Source organism: Mirounga angustirostris, unplaced genomic scaffold (assembly GCF_029215605.1).
Source record: "Mirounga angustirostris isolate CCGP_5_RB_7025 unplaced genomic scaffold, mMirAng1.0.hap1 SCAF_6, whole genome shotgun sequence".
Lineage (NCBI taxonomy): Eukaryota > Metazoa > Chordata > Mammalia > Carnivora > Phocidae > Mirounga > Mirounga angustirostris.
The window spans coordinates 134983042-135002084 of NW_026991714.1; the positions used below are offsets into that span (position 1 = coordinate 134983042).

The 19043-nt window shown below is 41.9% G+C and overlaps 1 protein-coding gene across 3 annotated transcripts in view; it reads right to left on the reverse strand.

Annotated features, from left to right (window-relative positions):
• Positions 1–7995, reverse strand: part of XPNPEP1 (X-prolyl aminopeptidase 1) — a 51078-nt gene extending 43083 nt beyond the window's left edge. For 2 of the 3 annotated variants that reach the window (XM_045878781.3, XM_064595256.1), the window contains exons 1-2: positions 7851–7995; positions 714–802 (exon numbers count right to left, since the gene is read on the reverse strand). In XM_045878781.3, the coding sequence (XP_045734737.1) occupies positions 714–802; positions 7851–7882 (121 nt within the window). In that variant the 5' untranslated portion in view covers positions 7883–7995. The remainder of the gene's footprint in view (positions 1–713; positions 803–7850) is intronic. The other variant, XM_064595257.1, reaches the window with a different exon arrangement.
• Positions 7996–19043: the final 11048 nt, after the last annotated feature.

Consider the following 19043-nt stretch of genomic DNA (forward strand, 5'->3'; position numbering starts at 1 on the left):
CACTTTTCAGAATTCAGGTTTCTGGCAACCCAACAATACAAATAACCAGTTCTGGGAAGAGAGCATGGTTCCAGAAATTTTCCCAAAAAAGATTTTCCTGAATGCATAATTTATACAGCAGAGTAATATACTCTTAACTTTTCTCTTTTCAAAATCTTATGACAAAAATTGAAAGCCAACCTCTAAGGTAATCAATAAAAGTTTACATTAGAGATGAGAAAAACTAGAATTGGGCTTTTGGGGGGGGGTGGGTAGCGTGTGCATGAGGCGGGAGAAGGAGTGAGAGACTCTTAAGCCCAGAGGCTGATGCAGGGCTTGATCTCACAAGCCTGAGATCATGACCTGAGCCAAAATCAAGAGTGGGAAACTTAACCGACTGAGCCACCCAGGCAACCCCTAGACCCTAGAATAGCGCATTTTCAGTAATAACCTATCTCCTCCACCACCACTGCCCAAACCCCAGAAATAGGACATACAAAAATTATAACTCTCTAACTTACTACCTAAAAAAAGTGGTAAATATACAAATAGTAACCAACTACCCAGAACCCAAAGGACAAAATGGTCTTTAATTTCCAGATACATGTCCCCTTAGTCCCAGCCATGAGCAATTATTAATCCTTTACCCTCTATTCTCTCCCAACTTGTGGTTAGGATACAGGAACCTAAAATTCTTTTGAGACATTCCATCTAATTAATAAGCAAAATATTACCTCTTTCCACACCTGGGTCTCCTGAGTGTGTCACCTCGTTAGGCTCAATTATTCTTAAATTTTTCAGCTGAAAATCCTGATGATTCGCCCTTAAGAAGAGAAAGAAGAGGATATTGCAGACTTTGACCATAGGAAACGTGGCAAGGCTTAGTTAGCAAGTATATCTACTTGCCTTAGCAATTTTCCTTCGTGACTCAGAAGGACTCTCACCCCAGTATCATAACGAAATAAGTAGAAGTTTCAGATAAAACTTGCAGCTAAAACAGCACCATGGTAGGCAACCATCAGATCTAACCTCTAATTCTTGAATTCTCTTCAGCTATGTCTAATCTCCTAACTAGTCTAAAAAGATTTTATTTGCAATGACTGTATTTTTCACATGTATAAATTCTTTTGGTTCTTTTTAAATCTGCCTGCTCTTTCTTCACGGTGTCCCATTCTTTCACTATGGTTTCTATTCCTTCTCTTAGTTTTAATTATTTGGGGCCTTTATTTTAAAATTCATTTCAGACTTCCTATTAGAAGGTCTTGGGGTAGTAATCTTCAAGTTTGCTGGGTCTGCTGGCTCCCCCTCAGTAAGTTATTCCTTATTTGTTCTGTAATCTTTTATTAAGAGCTTATCTTCAGTAGAGACTACTTTATGTATGAAAATTAGTCTCTTTGCTAACAGATGATATTTTAGCAAAGTCCTAAAAAAAAAAGTGAGGGATCAAGCCATGTGAATGTCTAAGAAAAGAACGTTCCAGAAAAGGGGAGGGGCGCCTGGGTGGCTCAGATGGTTAAGCGTCTGCCTTCGGCTCAGGTCATGATCCTAGGGTCCTGGGATCGAGCCCCACATCGGGCTCCTGGCTCAGCGAGGAGCCTGCTTCTCCCTCTGCCTCTGCCTCTCTCCCTGCTCATGCTTTCTCTCTCTCTCTCTGTATCTCTGTGTCTCAAATGAATAAATAAAATCTTTAAAAAAAAAAAAAAGAAAGAAAGAAAAGGGGAATTTTAAGTGCAAAGGCCCTAAGGCAGGAGTATGCCTGGTATACATCAGAGAAAGCAAGGAGGCCAGTGTGTTGGCAGGTGGGGAGATACGTGGTTAGCAGACAAGATCAGAGAGGCAACAAGGAGCCTGTAATAGGTTATACAAAGGGTTTGGATTTTATTCAGTTATGAACTTAAAAGTAATTCTGTTATAATTTTACCACATTTTTATGTGTTAGTAGAGGGAGAAGAGCCCGCATTACCTCCATCTACCACACAGAGAACCAGAAGACCAGACATTTTCACTAATCACTCCAGGCCTATTCTCAGAAGGAGAATTTAATTTTGTTGGACAGAATGGGATGTTCTTTACTGAGGGAACCATATATTCTTTCATTAAAAAGTAAGACATATCAATATTTCTTATAAATTAAGTGCAAATATCCTCAAGAAAATACTAGCAAAACTGAATCCAGTAACATATAAAAAGGATCATACACCACCACCAAATGGGATTTATCCCAGGAATGCAAGATTGGTTCAACATACAAAAATTAATGTAATACACAATTATCAATGGAATAAAGAATAAAAACTACATGACCACCTCAACAGACAGAGAAAAGGCACTTTGACGAAATCCAACACCTCTTCATGATAAAAGAACTCCGTAAACCAGAAGAGAAATTCCTCAACCTGATCAAGAATACTACAAAAATCCCCAGCTAACATCATCTTTAATGTTAAAAGGCTGAATGTTTTCCCCCTAAGATCAAGAACAAGACAGAGATGTCCAATCTTGCTACTTCAGTCAACATTGTACTGGAGGTTCTATCCAAGGCAATTAGGCAAAAATTGAAATAGAAGGCATCTAGATTAGAAAAGAAGTAAAATTACCTCTACTTGCAAAGGGCATTATCTTCAGTATAGAAAATCTTAAAGAATCTACACCAAAAAATTAGAACCAACAAGCTCATCAAGACTGCAGGATACAAAATCAATATATAATATAAATTGTTTTTCTATATACTTAAAATGAACAATCCAAAAATGAAATTAAGAAAAGTTCACTTACAATAGCATCAAAAGAATCAGTACCTAGGAATAAATTTAACAAAATAGATGCAAAACTTATATTCTGAAAACTACAAAACATTGTTGAAAGAAATTAAAGAAGACCTAAATAAGTGGAAAGACATTCCATGTTCATTGATTAGAAGACTCAATATTGTTAAAATGGCAGTACTCCCCAAAATAATCTGGAGGCAATCCCTATCAAATTTCAGCTAGCTTGTATATGCAGAAATTGACAAGCAGATCCTAAAATTCACATGAAAATACAATCCAGAACAGCCAAATCAATCTTGAAAAAGAACAAAGTTGGAGGATTCATCCTTCCTGACATCAAAACCAATAAAACTACAGTAATCAAGACAGTGTGAGGGGCGCCTGGGTGGCTCAGATGGTTGAGCGTCGGGTCATGACCCCAGGGTCCTGGGATCAAGCCCCATGTCCGGCTCCTGGCTCAGCGGGGAGCCTGCTTCTCCCTCTGCCTCTCCCCCTGCTCATGCTGTCTCTCTATCTCTGTGTCTCGAATGAATAAATAAAATCTTTAAAAAAAAAAGAGAGGGGCACCTGGGTGGCTCAGATGGTTGAGCGTCTGCCTTCGGCTCAGGTCATGATCTCCAGGTCCTAGGATCAAGCCCCATGTCGGGCTCCCTGCTCAGCAGGGAGTCTGCTTCTCCCTCTTCCTCTGACCCTCCCCACTGCTCCTGATCTCTCTCTCTATCCCGAAAGAATAAATAAAAAATTCTTTAAAAAAAAAAATAAATAAAATAAAAAATAAAAAAAAAAGAGAGTGTGATATTGGCATAAGGACAGACTTAGAGATCAACGAAACAGTTCAGAAATAAACCTCACATTTACTGTCAATTTTTGACAATGGTGCCAAAACTATTCAGTGGAGGAAAAAAAAAATAAATAGTCTCTTCAACAAATAATGCTGGGACAACCAGATATCCACATGAAAAAGAATGAAGCTGAACCTTTACCCTCACATCATAAATAAAAATTAACTCAAAATGGATCATAAACATAAATGTTTTCTTAGAAGAATAGACACAAATCTGCCTGATCTTGGAGTGGGCAATGATTTCTTAGATATGACATCAAAAGCATATGCAACCAAAGAAAACAGATACACTGGACTTCGTTAAAGACTTCTGTACAAGCACCTGTGTGGCGCAGTCGGTTAAGCGACTGCCTTCAGCTCAGGTCATGATCCCAGGGTCCTGGGATCGAGTCCACGTCGGGCTCCCTGCTCAGCGGGGAGCCTGCTTCTCCCTCTCCTTCTGCCTGCCACTCCCCCTGCTTGTGCTCTCTATCTCTCTGACATATAAATAAATAAAATCTTTAAAAAATAAAAAAAAAAAATAGACTTCTGTACTTCAAAGGATACCATCAAAAAAGTGAAAAGACAAGAAAAAAATGAGAGAAAATGTTTGCAACTCGTATCTGGTAAAAGTCTAACATCCAGAGTATATCAAAAGCTATTACAACTCAACAATAAAAAGACCACCCAATTTTAAAATGGTCAAGGGCATCGAATAGACATTTCTGAATAGACATTTCTCCAAAGAAGATAAACAAATGGCCAATGAGCACATGAAAAGATTTTCAACATCTTTATCCATTAGGGAAATGCAAATCAAAACCACAATGAGATATAATTTCACATCCACTAGGAAAGTTATAATAAAAAAAAAAAAAACAGACAATAACAAGTATGCGTAAGGATGTGGAAAAAAGTGGAACCGTCAAACATTGCTGGTGGGAATATAAAATGGTGTAGTGACTCTGGAAAACAATTCAGCGTTCCTCAAAACATTAAATAAAGAATTATCCTATGACCCAGAAATCCCACTAGGTATGGGAAATTTAAAACATTAAGTCCACATAAAAACTTATATACAAATGTTCATGGCATATTCATAATATCCAAAAAGTAGAAACATCCCAAATGTTCATCAACTGATGAATGGATAAATAAGGGGCTTATCCATACAATAGAATATTATTTGGCAATAAAAAGGAATCAAGTAATGATAACATGCTACAATATAGCGAACTCTGAAAACATTTTATGCTAAATGAAAAAAGCCAGTCACAGAAAACCACATATTGTATGAATCTACATGCTATGTCCAGAAGAGGCAAATCCATAGAGACAGAAAGTAACTGGCCATCGCCTAGAGCTAGAGTGAAGCTGGGGGGAAATGAGGAGTGACTGCTAACGTGTATAGGGTTTCTTTTGGCAGGGGGATAAAGATGTTTTGAAAACTGATGGTGGTGATGGTTGTACAGCTCTAACAAATACTCTAAAAGCCACTGAAATGTATGTTTTAAAAAGGTGAATTGTGTGGTACATGAATTATATCTCAAGAAAGCTGTTATAATACTTTACAAAGTAAGAAACCTCTTTTTTTTGGACAGAGATCCATGTAACATTGTCACTGGCTTTCCTTTGACTTCATATACCTGTTGACAAGATGGTGAGCCAAGGAAGTCAGTTTCTCTGTATGTTCGGAGTTAACTGGTCCCAGTAACTAATTAAGACACAGGCAAGACAGTTGGAGGGAAATTATTCAGAAGTAGCTCTATTCATTCACTTTACAAGAGAACAAAGATGACTTGCCACAGGCCATACACCTCAGCTGCAAAGCCAAGACAAGAAATCAGGTCTGACACGTGATGCTCATGGGAGAATTTGAATTCAAGCTCTCTCCCTTAGCATCACTACCTCTACCTTCCTATCAAGATCAAAGGGACCATGAAGCAGCTAAACATTATAGTTGTTCCGCTCCGGTCCTACCCTGGGCTCTGCAGAATCCAAGATCCAGCCACTCTTCACTTACTTGAACAGATACATTCGCAGGCTCTCAGTTGAAGCAGGGCTACCATTTAAATGTTAGAGCTACAATGTACCTTAGGGACCATCCAACTCAGCTCCCTCCTCTAGACAAAGAAACAGAAACAGATCAAACAACTTGCTGGAAGCCTCACAGCTAGCTGGTGACAGAGCTAGTCTAGAACTACAGTCCAGGCCTCCCAATTGCCAGCACAGTGCTCTTCCCCTTTCCAGAGCTTCTTCAGCCTACACCTTCTCAACGTCATGATGTGCCATGTGCCAGGGGGTGGGTCAGGGTAAGAAGCATGCAGAGAACTTCCTGTTCAATCTTTGCATAAGATGGGAAGGGTACATCTTTCTCTGTCTCTCTTTTTAAAGAAATCCCAGCAGGGTTGTGCTTATCATCCCCCTTTCCCTAGTCCATGATGAGAAACATACACATCTATCACTCGGGACAGGGCAAAACAAGGACCACGTTGCTCAATCACACCTCAGGAGTTCAGATAACGGTAGACTGAAACAAGTTATAGGGTGTAGTGGGAAATGTGGTCTTTTCCCACCCCAAATCTATCCCTCCCTCTTTTGGTCAAAGCACAATGGTTTCCATCTGAGACTGTCTTGTCTCCATTTTCAGTCCACAGAGTTGGGATGAATCTCATCCCCTAACCCACCAAGTTCTGGGACCCAATCTATCCCTGTGGCCATGACTGGTTCAGGAATAAACATAAGGTCAAGTCAGCCCACTGGAAATCAGATCTGGGATTTGTGCTCCAACCATTAGGAAAGAGGGCTCTATTTCTGCTGGGGCTGCCAGCACAGAATGGTCATACCTCCCAGAAGGAAAGTTTGCCTTAGAACGAAGCCTTAAGAAATCAGAGCCAAGAGATGCAAAAAAAGAGGCCAAGTCTGATGCCAGTGTTGGTCTCCTGGACTCAGTTGCACTAGAAGCCAGCTCAACCCCTTTTTACCTAAGTCAATTTTACCTGAACTTCAATAAGTTCTCATGTTTACACTAAATAGCACTTAAATTCTGCCACTAGGGGAAGGGCCTGGGGCAAATGGCCCTTCTCAGCCTCTCAGTTGCCTTCTGTGTGTGATAAGGAGGCTCTGCCAGTTGATGCCAACAGACCCTTCTGCCCCCAAAATGTTGTGATTCTATAAATCTAATCTTGGTCCTCAAAGCTACTCATGTGCCTAGGACCTAATTCATCATTATCCACTTGCCTAACCCCATTGCCAGCACTTAACATAGGGGCAACTCCTTCCACACTAGGTTTGCCACACCTCCCCACATCCTTACACCAAGATAGGTCTGGTTCTCTACTCATCCCCAACCTGACATAGCGAGGCCAAGGCCAGGTCAAGGTCAGCTTGGAATCTGTCCACTCACAATCACAAGTACAAGCCATGGTCTGTGTTCAGCAAGGGAGCCTGGCCATGCTGCCAAGTGTACTCATTCAAATCTCAACAGGGTGAGATCCCTGATCCCATGCGGATCGCCAGGGATTCTGGCTTCCAGCCTTTGTGATCTCCAAACATTTCTCAGTCTCCCACTTTGTTAGCTACTGTAATAAGTACACCCTAGTTGTGGGGGGAGTATAGGCTGAAATGTGTTTGACACCAGGAGATTATCCTTCCCACCTCCCTACCCCCAGGGAGAGCCCAGGACAGGTTACTGGTGGGATCTTTCTAGAGATTATGCCAAAGTATTCCCTTATAGACAGCCTCTGAAACCATGTGGGTGGGGATGGGCCCGCAGGTGCCTATCTTCCTGGCCATGGCAGATCAATAAGGCGAACTGCTGGTGTACTGTCAAGGTTGTAATCTGAAGATTATATTCCACGGGAAGAGGGGCGAGGGCAGGGGCGCACCCACTTCCCCGGACAACCGGAGGCGCCTGGAGGGGCCAACTTCCTGCAACAGCGGGGACCTTCCTGCCAGGCCAGGGGGAGAAGTGGGACACGGCCACCGCCCCTCGGGCTGAGCGCGGCAGCTCGGCGGGCACAGGCATCCGGGGGCCGGGATTGGGCTCCCAGACGATGCCCGCGGCCCTCCTGAAACGAACCGGAACTTGCCCGGCTGCATGGCCCCCTCCCCCTGCTCCCGCTCCGGGGGCTCCCGCAAGCCGGAGCCCTCTCCAGACTGTGATGGGCCGCCTGCCGCTTCTCCCCCTCTCGTTCCTGCCCTCCGGGGTGCAACATGCTCGTCCGGGCCCCAGGGATCGCGCACTGCCCAGAAGCCGGCTCCCCGGCAGAGTCCCTCACCTTACTCGCGGTGCCTTTCTGGAGGCTGCCATTCGGCGGTGACGTGCCCCGACCCACGTCAGGGGAGCGCAGACCAGCTGATCACCCTGGGAAGAGCAGGAAGGAGCGAGGCCGGCGCGCACGCTGCAAGCGCGCGAGCCGAGCGGCCACGCCCCCTTCTGTGGCGTGCGCTCGCGCCGCGGCCCCGCCCACCCGCAGGCCCCGCCCACCAGCGCGGCGCTCCCGTGGGGTCGTCAGGGAGGCGGGAAGCAGCAGGCGGGTCTGCTTTCCACCCAGCAGGCTTTGCCGCGGCGCACCATTTCTGTTGATTTTTCTCACTGTTCCCCAAAGAGCAAAAAGGGCCTTTGCCGGCTGAAAGGGTTGTGGCCCGAAGAGCTGCCCTCCAGGGAGGTTCCGGCCTTGAGGAGGGCAGAGAGGAGAGAGACGAAGCCAGTTCCGATAGTACTGCAGCAGGGTCTCACTTCCTGAGGCTTTAGAGATGTCCCTCGAAATCACTTCCCCAGGCAACGTCCAAATCCAGCTGGCCACTCCACTTGGAGAGCTAACAAGCCCTTCAAACTTAACATGTCTGAACCGCGCTCCCGGCCCAAAGCAACAAAACAAAACTGCTCCACCAGTCTTGGCCATCCCAGTCAGTGGCTACTCCATTCTTTCAGGATGCTCAGGCCACAATCTTGGAGTCATCCCTGCCCTCTTCGTTCAAGCACCGCATCCGGTCGGTCAGAAAATCGTGTTGACCTGTTTTTAAAATAAATCCCTGGGCGCCTGGGTGGCTCAGTTGGTTAAGCGACTGCCTTCGGCTCAGGTCATGATCCTGGAGTCCCGGGATCGAGTCCCGCATCGGGCTCCCTGCTCAGCAAAGAACCTGCTTCTCCCTCTGACCCTCTTCCCTCTCGTGCTCTCTGTCTCTCATTCTCTCTCCCAAATAAATAAATAAAATCTTTAAAAAATAAAATAAAATAAAATAAATCCCTAATCCGACCCCTCTCACCCCCCGGCCCCCAACAGTCCCTATTCTGGTCTGGCGCACTTGTATGATTGATTTCACCTGCTTCCCTACTGCGGGCGGCGCTGCACAGTCCGGCCTGAACACTGCGGCCGCGGCAGCCCTGTCAGCTCTGGGATCCTGTTGCTACTCTGCTGAGCCCTTCTGATGGTTCCTCGTGTCACTCAAGCCAAAAGCTCTACTCGATCTGCCCCTAACCTCACTTCCTTCTTTTCTCACCTTGTTCACTCTGCTCCAGCTAAACTAGCCTCCTTGCTATCCTTGGAAAAACCAGGCACACTCGCCCCAGGGCCTTTGGACTTGCTCTTCCCGCAAATATTAGGGCTGTCTTCCTCACCTTTCTCTCACCTTTCCTTTGAGTCTTTGCTTACACATCACCTTCTCTCTTTAAAATTAAAAAAAAAAAATTATTTATTTATTTGAGAGAGAACAAGCAGGGAGAGGGGCAAAGGGAGAAGCAGACTCCCCATTGAGCAGGGAGCCCGATGCAAGGCTCCATCCCAACACCCTGAGATCATGACCTGAGCTGAAGGCAGACGCTTAACCAACTGAGCCACACAGGCACGTTATATACCACCTTCTCAAAGAGACCTTCTCTGACCACCCTATTTAAAATGCAACTCCACTCCCACTCCTAATCCCCTTTACCCTGCTGTATTTTTTCCATAGTGCTTATCACCTTCTACTACGATAAAAATTTACTTGTGTGTATTGTATTCTATCCCCTCTTATACACACACACACACAAATAGCCATCAGTGCAGGAATTGTGTCTGTGTTGTTTAATGATGAACAATTCCTGCCGTGTAGTAGGTTCTCACTGCATATTTTCTGCGTGAATGAATGCCCCTCGAATGTGCAGTCCTCAAGGGTAAGGGACCCTGGTGCTTAGAACAGCACCTGGCACAGAGTCAGCACTTCGGAAATATTTGCTAAGTGAAAGTAACCACATGTTTAAAGGTGACCTACACTTCTTGCTTTGACCTTGGTGAAGGCCTTAATACATCTTATCAAATAGGTCCTGCAGCCTGCAAGAACTCGAAGTTCTGGTTGTTATTCAGTAAGCATTTAGACAAGCTAAATTAGGCCCTGTAGAAAAAGTCTGAAAGAACTAAAAGATGTGGCGCCTTGGCAAGCAGCAGACAGCTGTTCCATATCCCCAAATTTATAGAGCCAAAAAGAGAGAGATTGTAAATAAAATGACTGGTTCCAGCCCACATCTGATAGATGGTGGGAAAGATCAAGTTGTAAGAGAAAAAAGGAAATGTCAGAGAGACGGATAAGGGGGGGCATAAAAGAAACAGGTATTTCGTAACCGCACTGCCAAGGAGGAGCCTGCTCAGCATTTACAGCATCTGGCTTTAGCAGAGAAAGAGAATACTTTGTGTTCCCTGGACTGGATTTGAATTCCGGTTTGCTGTCTAACAAGGCATCCCTCCCCCTCTTAAGCTTCTTTTGGGACAAGCTCAGAGAGAAGTTGTTGAGCCAAATTATCACAAAAGGTGAGAACACTGGGGTTATGTCAGGCTCTTCTGACTCTCCAGTCCTCACATGTCTGAAGAGGTGGTACAGTCACTAACATTTCCTGAGCGCTATGTGCCTGGCCCACAACAACCCAAGGAGTAGAGGACTGTTATCCTCATTTTACTGGTTAGGGGGACTGAGGTTTGCAGAGGTTAAGTCACTTGCCCAAAGTCCACAAGCTAGGCAGTGGTGGGGCTCTGTGGGCTACATTCAGGCAACAGGATGGATTCCTAGCCCCCAAGCTCTTAAACACAAAGGGGCCCTAGAGGTCATCTCATCCAATCTGCTAGTCCACACACCGGCAAGAGAGTAGTAGCCAGATTCATCATTCAAACTCAGACTGCATGGGCCTTAAATGTAGCCAGAAACATTAAGTGTGGAAAGACACATTACAGGTTGAATTGTGCCCCCTACATACACAATTCATATTTTGAAACCCCAACCCCCAGTACCTCAAAATGTGATCGACTGTATTTGGAAATAGAACCTTTGCAGGTATAATTATTAAGATGAGGTCATACTGAAGTACTGGACCCCTAATCCAATATGACTGGTATCCTTATAAAAAGGGGAAACTTGGACACAGACAGAACACCCCGTGACAATGAAGGCAGAGATCAGGGTGATGCATCTACAAGCCAAAGATTGCCAGCGAACCAGAGGAAGCTAGGAGAGGGGCATGGAAGAGATTCTCCTTCTCAACCCTCAGAAGGGACCAACCCCGCCTTGATCTTGGAGTTCCAGCCTCCAGAACTGTGAGAAAATACATTTCTGCTTAAGCCATCCAGTGTGTGGTAGTTTGTGACAAAAGCCCTAGGAAACAATACAAAATGAGTTCTAAATGTTCAAGCGTATGAATTGTGGGACTTATTTTGGCCACACGATACTCATTCATTCTCCTTCCGGTAACCATCCTTTTTCCCTCGGAAGACCCATCCTTTCCTCCCTCCCTCACCCCTCATTCTCAATCTCTGTTATTCTGGTGAAACACTCGGATTCCAGGAGTCTTTCATGACCTGGGCGTAAGCTGCAGTGAAAACTCCGAGATTGCTATGGGATTAGGGCAACGCGGTTTTCATGGTGAGTGCCGGAACGGAGCTTTGTTCTCCTCTGCCAGGCGAAAACCTGGACGCATGTTCTCTGGAACTGTTGCCTTTATATGCAACATGTGAGCGGCACCAAAGTGCAGAAGGCAGAGCAAAAGGAGAGAGGAAGAGAAGCAGAAACGTCATAACGTTATTTGAGCCCTGAATCCTGCCATGCCTGAAACCAAATCTCCCCCTGGACTTTTCAAATGTCAGCCAAAAAATTTCCCTTTGTGTTTAAGCCAGTTTGACATGGATTTTCTGTCACTTGCAATTGAAAGACTCCCTGAATCATTTAAGTAAGTTACATTCCATCTGTACAACTGAATGTTATGCATGAAGTAGATATAATTTTATTAATATTGATAATTAATCATGAACTAAGAAATGGAAAAAGCCGATTATAAAACAATGTAATATCCCATTTTTATAATCATATATGTACATATATCTCTATTAATATAGATACTTTTTTTTAGAATAAAAGAATGATCCACAGAATATTAACAATGCTTATCTTGAGGTGGCAGAATTTGGGTTGATCTTAATTTTGCTCTGCTTCTTTATTTTGAGATTGGTTTTGTTATTTTTAAAAAACTCAAAATACTACTCATTTCTCTGACCCTTTCTTCTTGAAAGATAGAATGAAAGACCTGTACCATTGTCCAAATCTGAGCATCACAAGCATAGTAGCCCTCCAATATTCACCTTAATAACTGCTTGATGGCCTGACCATTGATGTGGGGAAAGGAGCAACATCCCTTTTGATAAACCCCCAGATGAAAGGACTGAAAAAATAAAAATTCTTGTAGGATATCAAACAAAATTACAACTTCAGAGGAGGGTTTTAACCTTTTCAAACATTTCAATTTGCTCTAACAAAATTGATAACTATAGAACCAGTGATGAGTGAGGCTCTCATAAATTGTTACAATATGGCCTTATTTTTTGTAAAGTTAAACAAAAGATAGGCTTGTGGTTACACCCTAGAAAGGAATGGGAGAAGAAAAGCCAACTTTGGGGATTGTAGAGTCTGCCAAAACAATGTACTGTAAATTAAGGGTGGGAGAATGCATTTGGCTCAGCTCAGAATCTACTCACCCTTTGTATTCAATGAAAACTGAACTCAGACCTTTTGATATCTGAGTTCTATTTACTCTTGGCAAAATTCAGTTCTTTGGTTCACATGAAAAAAAAAAATTTTTTTTTTAACTTAAAGAGACCCAAAGGATTTCTTGGACATCAAATGGTTCTTGCACAAACAACATAATGATGAGCTAAGTATAAATGAATCAGGAATATACAGAGTAAGTGACTGAAACATGCAGACCTCCCCATGCTATAGGGAAAGAGGCTCAGGGAAGCACTGTGTCTCTTCCTTTAAGGAGGATTCCTTTTTGCCATATTTTATCCTTTTCTCAAGAAGTCTTTGAGGGACCTTTGGAAAATGTGGGAAAAAGATGAGAGTATATCCAACTGTTCCTGATGTTGACTTTTCACAATGCCTTCCTGGCTCCGCCTTGAAATCTGGGCTTTGGATAGAAACAGCATGGCCTAGAGGTAAAGGTCAAGAGACGAGTTCTGGCCCTGACTCTGCCACTAAATAGGCACGTGACTTTGGAACTGGCAGATCATCCTCTTCTCCGGTTTCCTAGGAATTTGGGTTTGACCAGCCCCTTCCAGACCTGCTACGCATTCGATCGAGTTCTAATCAAGAGACTTGAAGTTGGCAGCCTGGTAGATATGTTTTGTGTGGCTCTCACTATAGTCATTTTTCGTAACAGTTTTATTGGGATATAATTCACTTTCTACACAATTTGCCCATTTAAAGTATATAACTCAATGGCTTTTAGTATATTCAATTTTAGAACAGTTTATCACCCTTGGCATTTACCTCCCATTTCCCTTGGCACGGACTTCCCATTTCCCTCCATCCTTTCTATTCTAGGCAATCACCAACCTACTTTCTATAGATCTGCCTTTTCTGGACGTGTCATGTAAATGTAATCTTATAGTATATGGTCTTTTGAATCTGGCCTCTTTCATTTAGCATAATGTTTTCAAGGTTTATCCATGTTGTACTATGTACTTGACTCCTTTTTATTGCCAAATAATATCCCATGCAATGTTTATCCATTGATGGACATTTGGGTTGTTTTCACTTTTTGGATATTGTGAATAATGCTGCTATGAACATTCATGTACAAGTTTTTGTGTGGACATGCTTTCATTTCTCTTGAGTAGATATGTAGGCATAGAAATGTTAAGTCATATGGTCACTCTATGTTTCACCTTTTGAGGAAGTGCTAAACTGTTCTCCAAAGTGGCTCCACCAATTGTACATGCCCATCAGCAATGTATGAGAGTTCCAATTTCTCCCCATCCTAATCAACACTTGCTGTTATCTTTCTTTTTTATTTTAGTCATCTATTATAGTAGACATAAAAGGATATCTTGTGGTTTTGATTTGCATTTCCTGATAGCTAATGATGTTGCGTTTTTTTTTTCATGTGCTTATTGGCCATTTGCATATCTCCACTGGAGAAATAGCTATTTAGACCCTTTGCCCATTTAAAAATTGTGTTGTTTTTTCAGTATTGAGTTGTAAGCATTCTTCATATATTCTAGATGCAAGTCCCTCATCAGATACATGATTTGCAAATATTTTTTCCCATTCCGTGGGTTGTTGCATTTTTAAATTCTAGTTAGATAGCAACATTTAAAAAAGGAAAGGTTTGCTATTTAAAAATCCCTATCTTCAGCTTCTTTTGAAAAATCAGAAGATTGGTTTGGCAACACCGGCCCTTCCTTCTATGCAGCAACAAGCAGCATGAACAGGGGCTTCTCCCTTAAGATGGGACAGAGAGCCCTCCATTTGACCATATAGGAGGATCTGTTACCTGCCAAGCCACTATAGACATCCCAGTATGCGACTTCTAGAGAATTTGACAAAGCATGGCCTGGATTTAAACTCCATTGAAATTGCCCTTGCAATTGAATTAAATCAACTACATCTTGCCGAAATGTTTCACCTCTGGCACTTAAACACAGAATGCCCCAAACTGAGCACCAACTAGCAAGTCCTTCACTCTTCCTGTTTAGTGGTTTGGATTTTGCAAGGCATGGGGCAACTCACTGGGGCTTGGCAAGGTCTGCAGAATTTTGGCAGCCCTGCTGGTACTTACGTCATGAGTGTCCCTTGCCAAAATGCATCCTCATTATTAACTCAAACAAGCCGAACTCAAACAAATGGAATAAAAAAACAGAGGAGCAGTCTGCCTGAGCTTCAAAACACTGCATAAAAATATCAGGAAAATAATTTCATGCTTAGGACCATAGCCAAGAATAAAAATCACAATTTCTGATTGTTAAACATCCCCTCCTCTAACCATAATTTGCCTACTAAAAGCAGCCCCTTCTCAGAATAAAACGAAGAGCTCTAAAAATATGTATTAGTAACTTAACATACTCTATAACATTCTTCTCTTCTATTTCTCATTAACCTTTGTTTAAATTTTTATTCATAACACCACTTCATTTAAATCTTTTTATCCTTAGTATTCTTTTTTAAACAACTTCATTGGTATATAATTCACATACCATATAATTCACTCATTTAAAGTACACAAGTAAGCGATTTTTAGCATATTCACAGAATTGGGCAACCATCACCACTATAACGTTTCATCCCCCCTAAAGAAATCCCATATCTGTTAGTATCACTCCTCACTTACCCCATCCTCCCCAGCCTCATAAAACCACTAATCTGTCTTCTGCTTCTATAGGGTTGCCACTTCTGAGCGTTCCATATAAATGAAATTATAAAATATGTCACATTTTGTGTCCGGTTTCTTTCATTTAGCATAGTGTTTTCAAGGTTCATCCATGTTGTAGCCTATATCAGGGTCTCAGTCCTTTTTATGGCAGAATAGTATTCCATTGTATGAATATGCCACATTTTATTTATCTGTTCAAATGAATATTTGGAATATATAAGGAAACTCATACAATTCAATAGCAAAAAGAAATAATCTAATTTATAAATGGGCAAAGGACCTGAATAGAGATTTTTCCAAAGAAGCCATACAAATGGCCAACAGGTTTATGAAAAGGTGCTCAACATCACTAACCATCAGGAAAATGCAAATCAGAACCACAATGAGGTATCACCCCACACCTGTTAGAATGGCTATTATCAAAAAGACAAGAAATAACAAGTGTTGGGGAGAATGTAGAGAGAAGAAAACCCTTGTATATTGTTGATGGGAATGTAAAATGATACAGCTATTATGGAAAATAGTATGGAGGTTCTTTGAAACATCAAAATAGAACTACAGTCTGATCCAGCAATCCCACTTCTGGGCATATATTCAAAAATCACCATCTTGATAAGATATCTGCCCTCCCACATTCATTGCAAGATTATTCACAATAGCCAAGACATGGAAACAACCTAGGGGTTCATCAACAGATAATGGATAAAGAAAATGTGATAATATATACACAATGGAATATTATTCTGCATTAGAAAAGAAGGAAATCCTCCATTTGAGACAACATGGATGAACCTGGAGGACATTATGCTAAGTGAAATAAGCCAGACACAGAAAGACAAATATTGCATGATTTCACTTACATGTGAATTCTAAAAAAAAAAAAAAAAAGTTGAATTCATAGTAACAGAGTAGAATGGTGGTTACCAGAGGCTAGAGGGGAGTGGAGAGTAAGGAGGGAAGAGGTAATGTTGATCAAAGGATACAAACTTTTGTTATAAGATGAATAAGTTCTGGAGACCTAATGTACAACTTGATGAATATAGCTAATAATAATGTATTATATATTTGAAATCTGCTGAGAGAGTAGATCTTAAGTATTCTCACCACACACACACAAAAAGTAACTATGGGAGGTAATGAATATGTTAATTAGTTCAATTGCGGTAATCATTTCAGAATGTATACATATATCAAAACATCACATTGCATACCTTGAATACATATAATTTTTATTTGTCATAAATAAATAAATTTTTCAATGGACATTTGTGCTATTTCTACTTTTTGGCTGTTATAAATAATGGTGTCACGAATATTTATGTATAAGGTTTTTTGTAAATGTATGTTTTCATTGCTCTTGGGTATATACCTAGGAGTAGAATTGCTAGGTCATACAGCAACTCTATTTTTAATACTTAGAAGAACTACCTGACTGTTTTCTAAAGTGGTTGCTCCATTTTATATGCACACCAGCAATGAATAAGAGTTCCAATATTTCCACATCCTGGTCTGTTCTTACTATTCTTTATCGATATATTTGTCTTTCCTCCATCTACTCTCTCCATATTTCTTTCTTTTTTAAGATTTTATTTATTTATTTATGAGAGAGAGAGCACAAGTGGGGGAGGGGGGCAGTGGCAGGCAGAAGGAGAAGCAGGATCCCCGCAGAGCAGGGAGCCCGATGTGGGACTCAATCCCAGGATCCTGGGATCATGACCCGAGCCAAAGGAAGACACTTAACTGACTGACCCACCAAGGAGTCCCTACTCTCTCCATATTTCAAATGAAATTCCTAATGACTTTTGCCACTGGCAAAGTGAGGTAGCACTTCATCTTAGAGTGAACCCTTATTTAGCCTCTCCTTTTAGGGAAACCGGCAGGAAAAATTACACTCAGATTTCCCCTATACTCTAGTAAATTAGATTTGTTTCCCTAGTGCACCATAAGCCTGAGTCTCTAAGCACCCAGTATAGACATTTTAGGTACAAACAGAAAAAGGAGTACTAATTCAATCACTTACATTAAAGCCATAGATTCATGGAATTTTGGAACTGGAAGGATCCCTTCACCAATGCCTTCATTTAATAAATGAGGATATTCAAACCAAGAGGGTCATGTGAGCAAGGCTACACAGCCGGGTTACTGCAGAAGCCTGGTCTTCTGCTTCCCCTCTATTCCTCTTGTTCTTCAGCCCACAGTCTCTTAGTCAGCTGTGCAAACCCAGCATAGCAAACCCTGGATGGTTATAATTTCAAGAGCAAGGGCTACATTCATGAAGTAAAGTGAAAAATTAGGTGATTCCCTGGATAATCTCTACGACAAAACTCACACAAGTGAAAACCGCCATCAAAGGTTGTGAATTGAGTACCCAAGGACTAAGTCTGGCCCATAGATATGTTTAGCTCATCCCACATGGTATTTTAAGATTTTTAAAAAGTAGTTGTCAACACATAAAAACGAAGAGATTTCACCCCACCACAAATTTAAAAAAAAAATCTATTAAGATTGGACCTGTGGTTCTTGCTAAAATTTTGCAACCAGACATGGTGGAGTTGAGCAGTGGTGCCCAGTGCCCAGCCAGTGGGCCTCCTGCATCATGCTATCTGCCTTGTTCCTGAAAGTATTCAGTCGGGCACTCTTAATCCAGGTGATTAAGACATCCATAAGGTGTTAGTGCATTTGCTGTCTGCAGGAGAGGTCTAGGCAGGTTGACCATAAACACCTTTGCTGCAAGCATTTTTGCCACGTTAACTAATTGGCCATAAGGCAATTTTGCCACACAAGATAAAATCATGAAAAATAAAAGAGGGACATTCACTTAAAAGAACATAATGAAACATGAAAAGTGAACAAAATTTAAAAGACTATTACAAAATGCAAAATTTTTGAATATATTCAAAACATATAGTGTAGGTTCATGGCGATACTGCACAAATAACTGATTTTATTTTGTGGACTGTACCTATGTACTTGTCTTCAAAGTCTTGTTAATAGTATTATATATTTTTTTTTTTCTCGTTAATTTGTCTTTTCATCCAGCATCGCACTTTTTCTTTTCCACTAAGATTTCTTCCTTCATTAAAAGAAATACTAGGATGGGGCACCTGGGTGGCTCAGTCGTTAAGCATCTGCCTTCGGCCCAGGTCATGATCCCAGAGTCCTGGGATCGAGCCCCATATTGGGCTCACTGCTCAGCTGGAAGCCTGCTTCTCCCTCTCCCACTCCCCCTGCTTGTGGTCCCTTTCTTGCTGTGTCTCTCTCTGCCAAATAAATAAATAAAATCTTTAAAAAAAAAAAAGAAATACTAGGATGGATATTTGTTACTGAGCTCTGTATTGCATTGTGAAAGCCTTCTTTAAAAAAAAAAAAGATTTTATTTATGTTTTTGAGAGACTGTATGAGCATACAAGCTGGGGGGAGGGCAGAGGGAGAAGGAGAAGTAGACCCCCGATCCCAGGACCCTGGGATCACGACCTGAGCCAAAGGCAGATGCTTAACCCGCTGAGCCCCCCAGGCGCCCCTTGTGAAAGCCTTCTATACTGACATTTGCTCTTGGCATATTGTCGCATGTCTGTTGATAGATGTTCTAAAGTTCTATGGGAGATGTGGGCTCAAAAGTACACCACTGTATAGACCATTATGAGGGCTAAGATTTATATAATAAAAAAATGAGAGTACTGCAGCAGTGGAGAAATGAAACCAAACTGTCAACCAATTATTTTTTTCTTTTATGACACAAATGCCTTATGGCCAATTACTTACGCAGCAAAAACGTTTGTGGCGAAGGTGTCTAGAGCAGAGA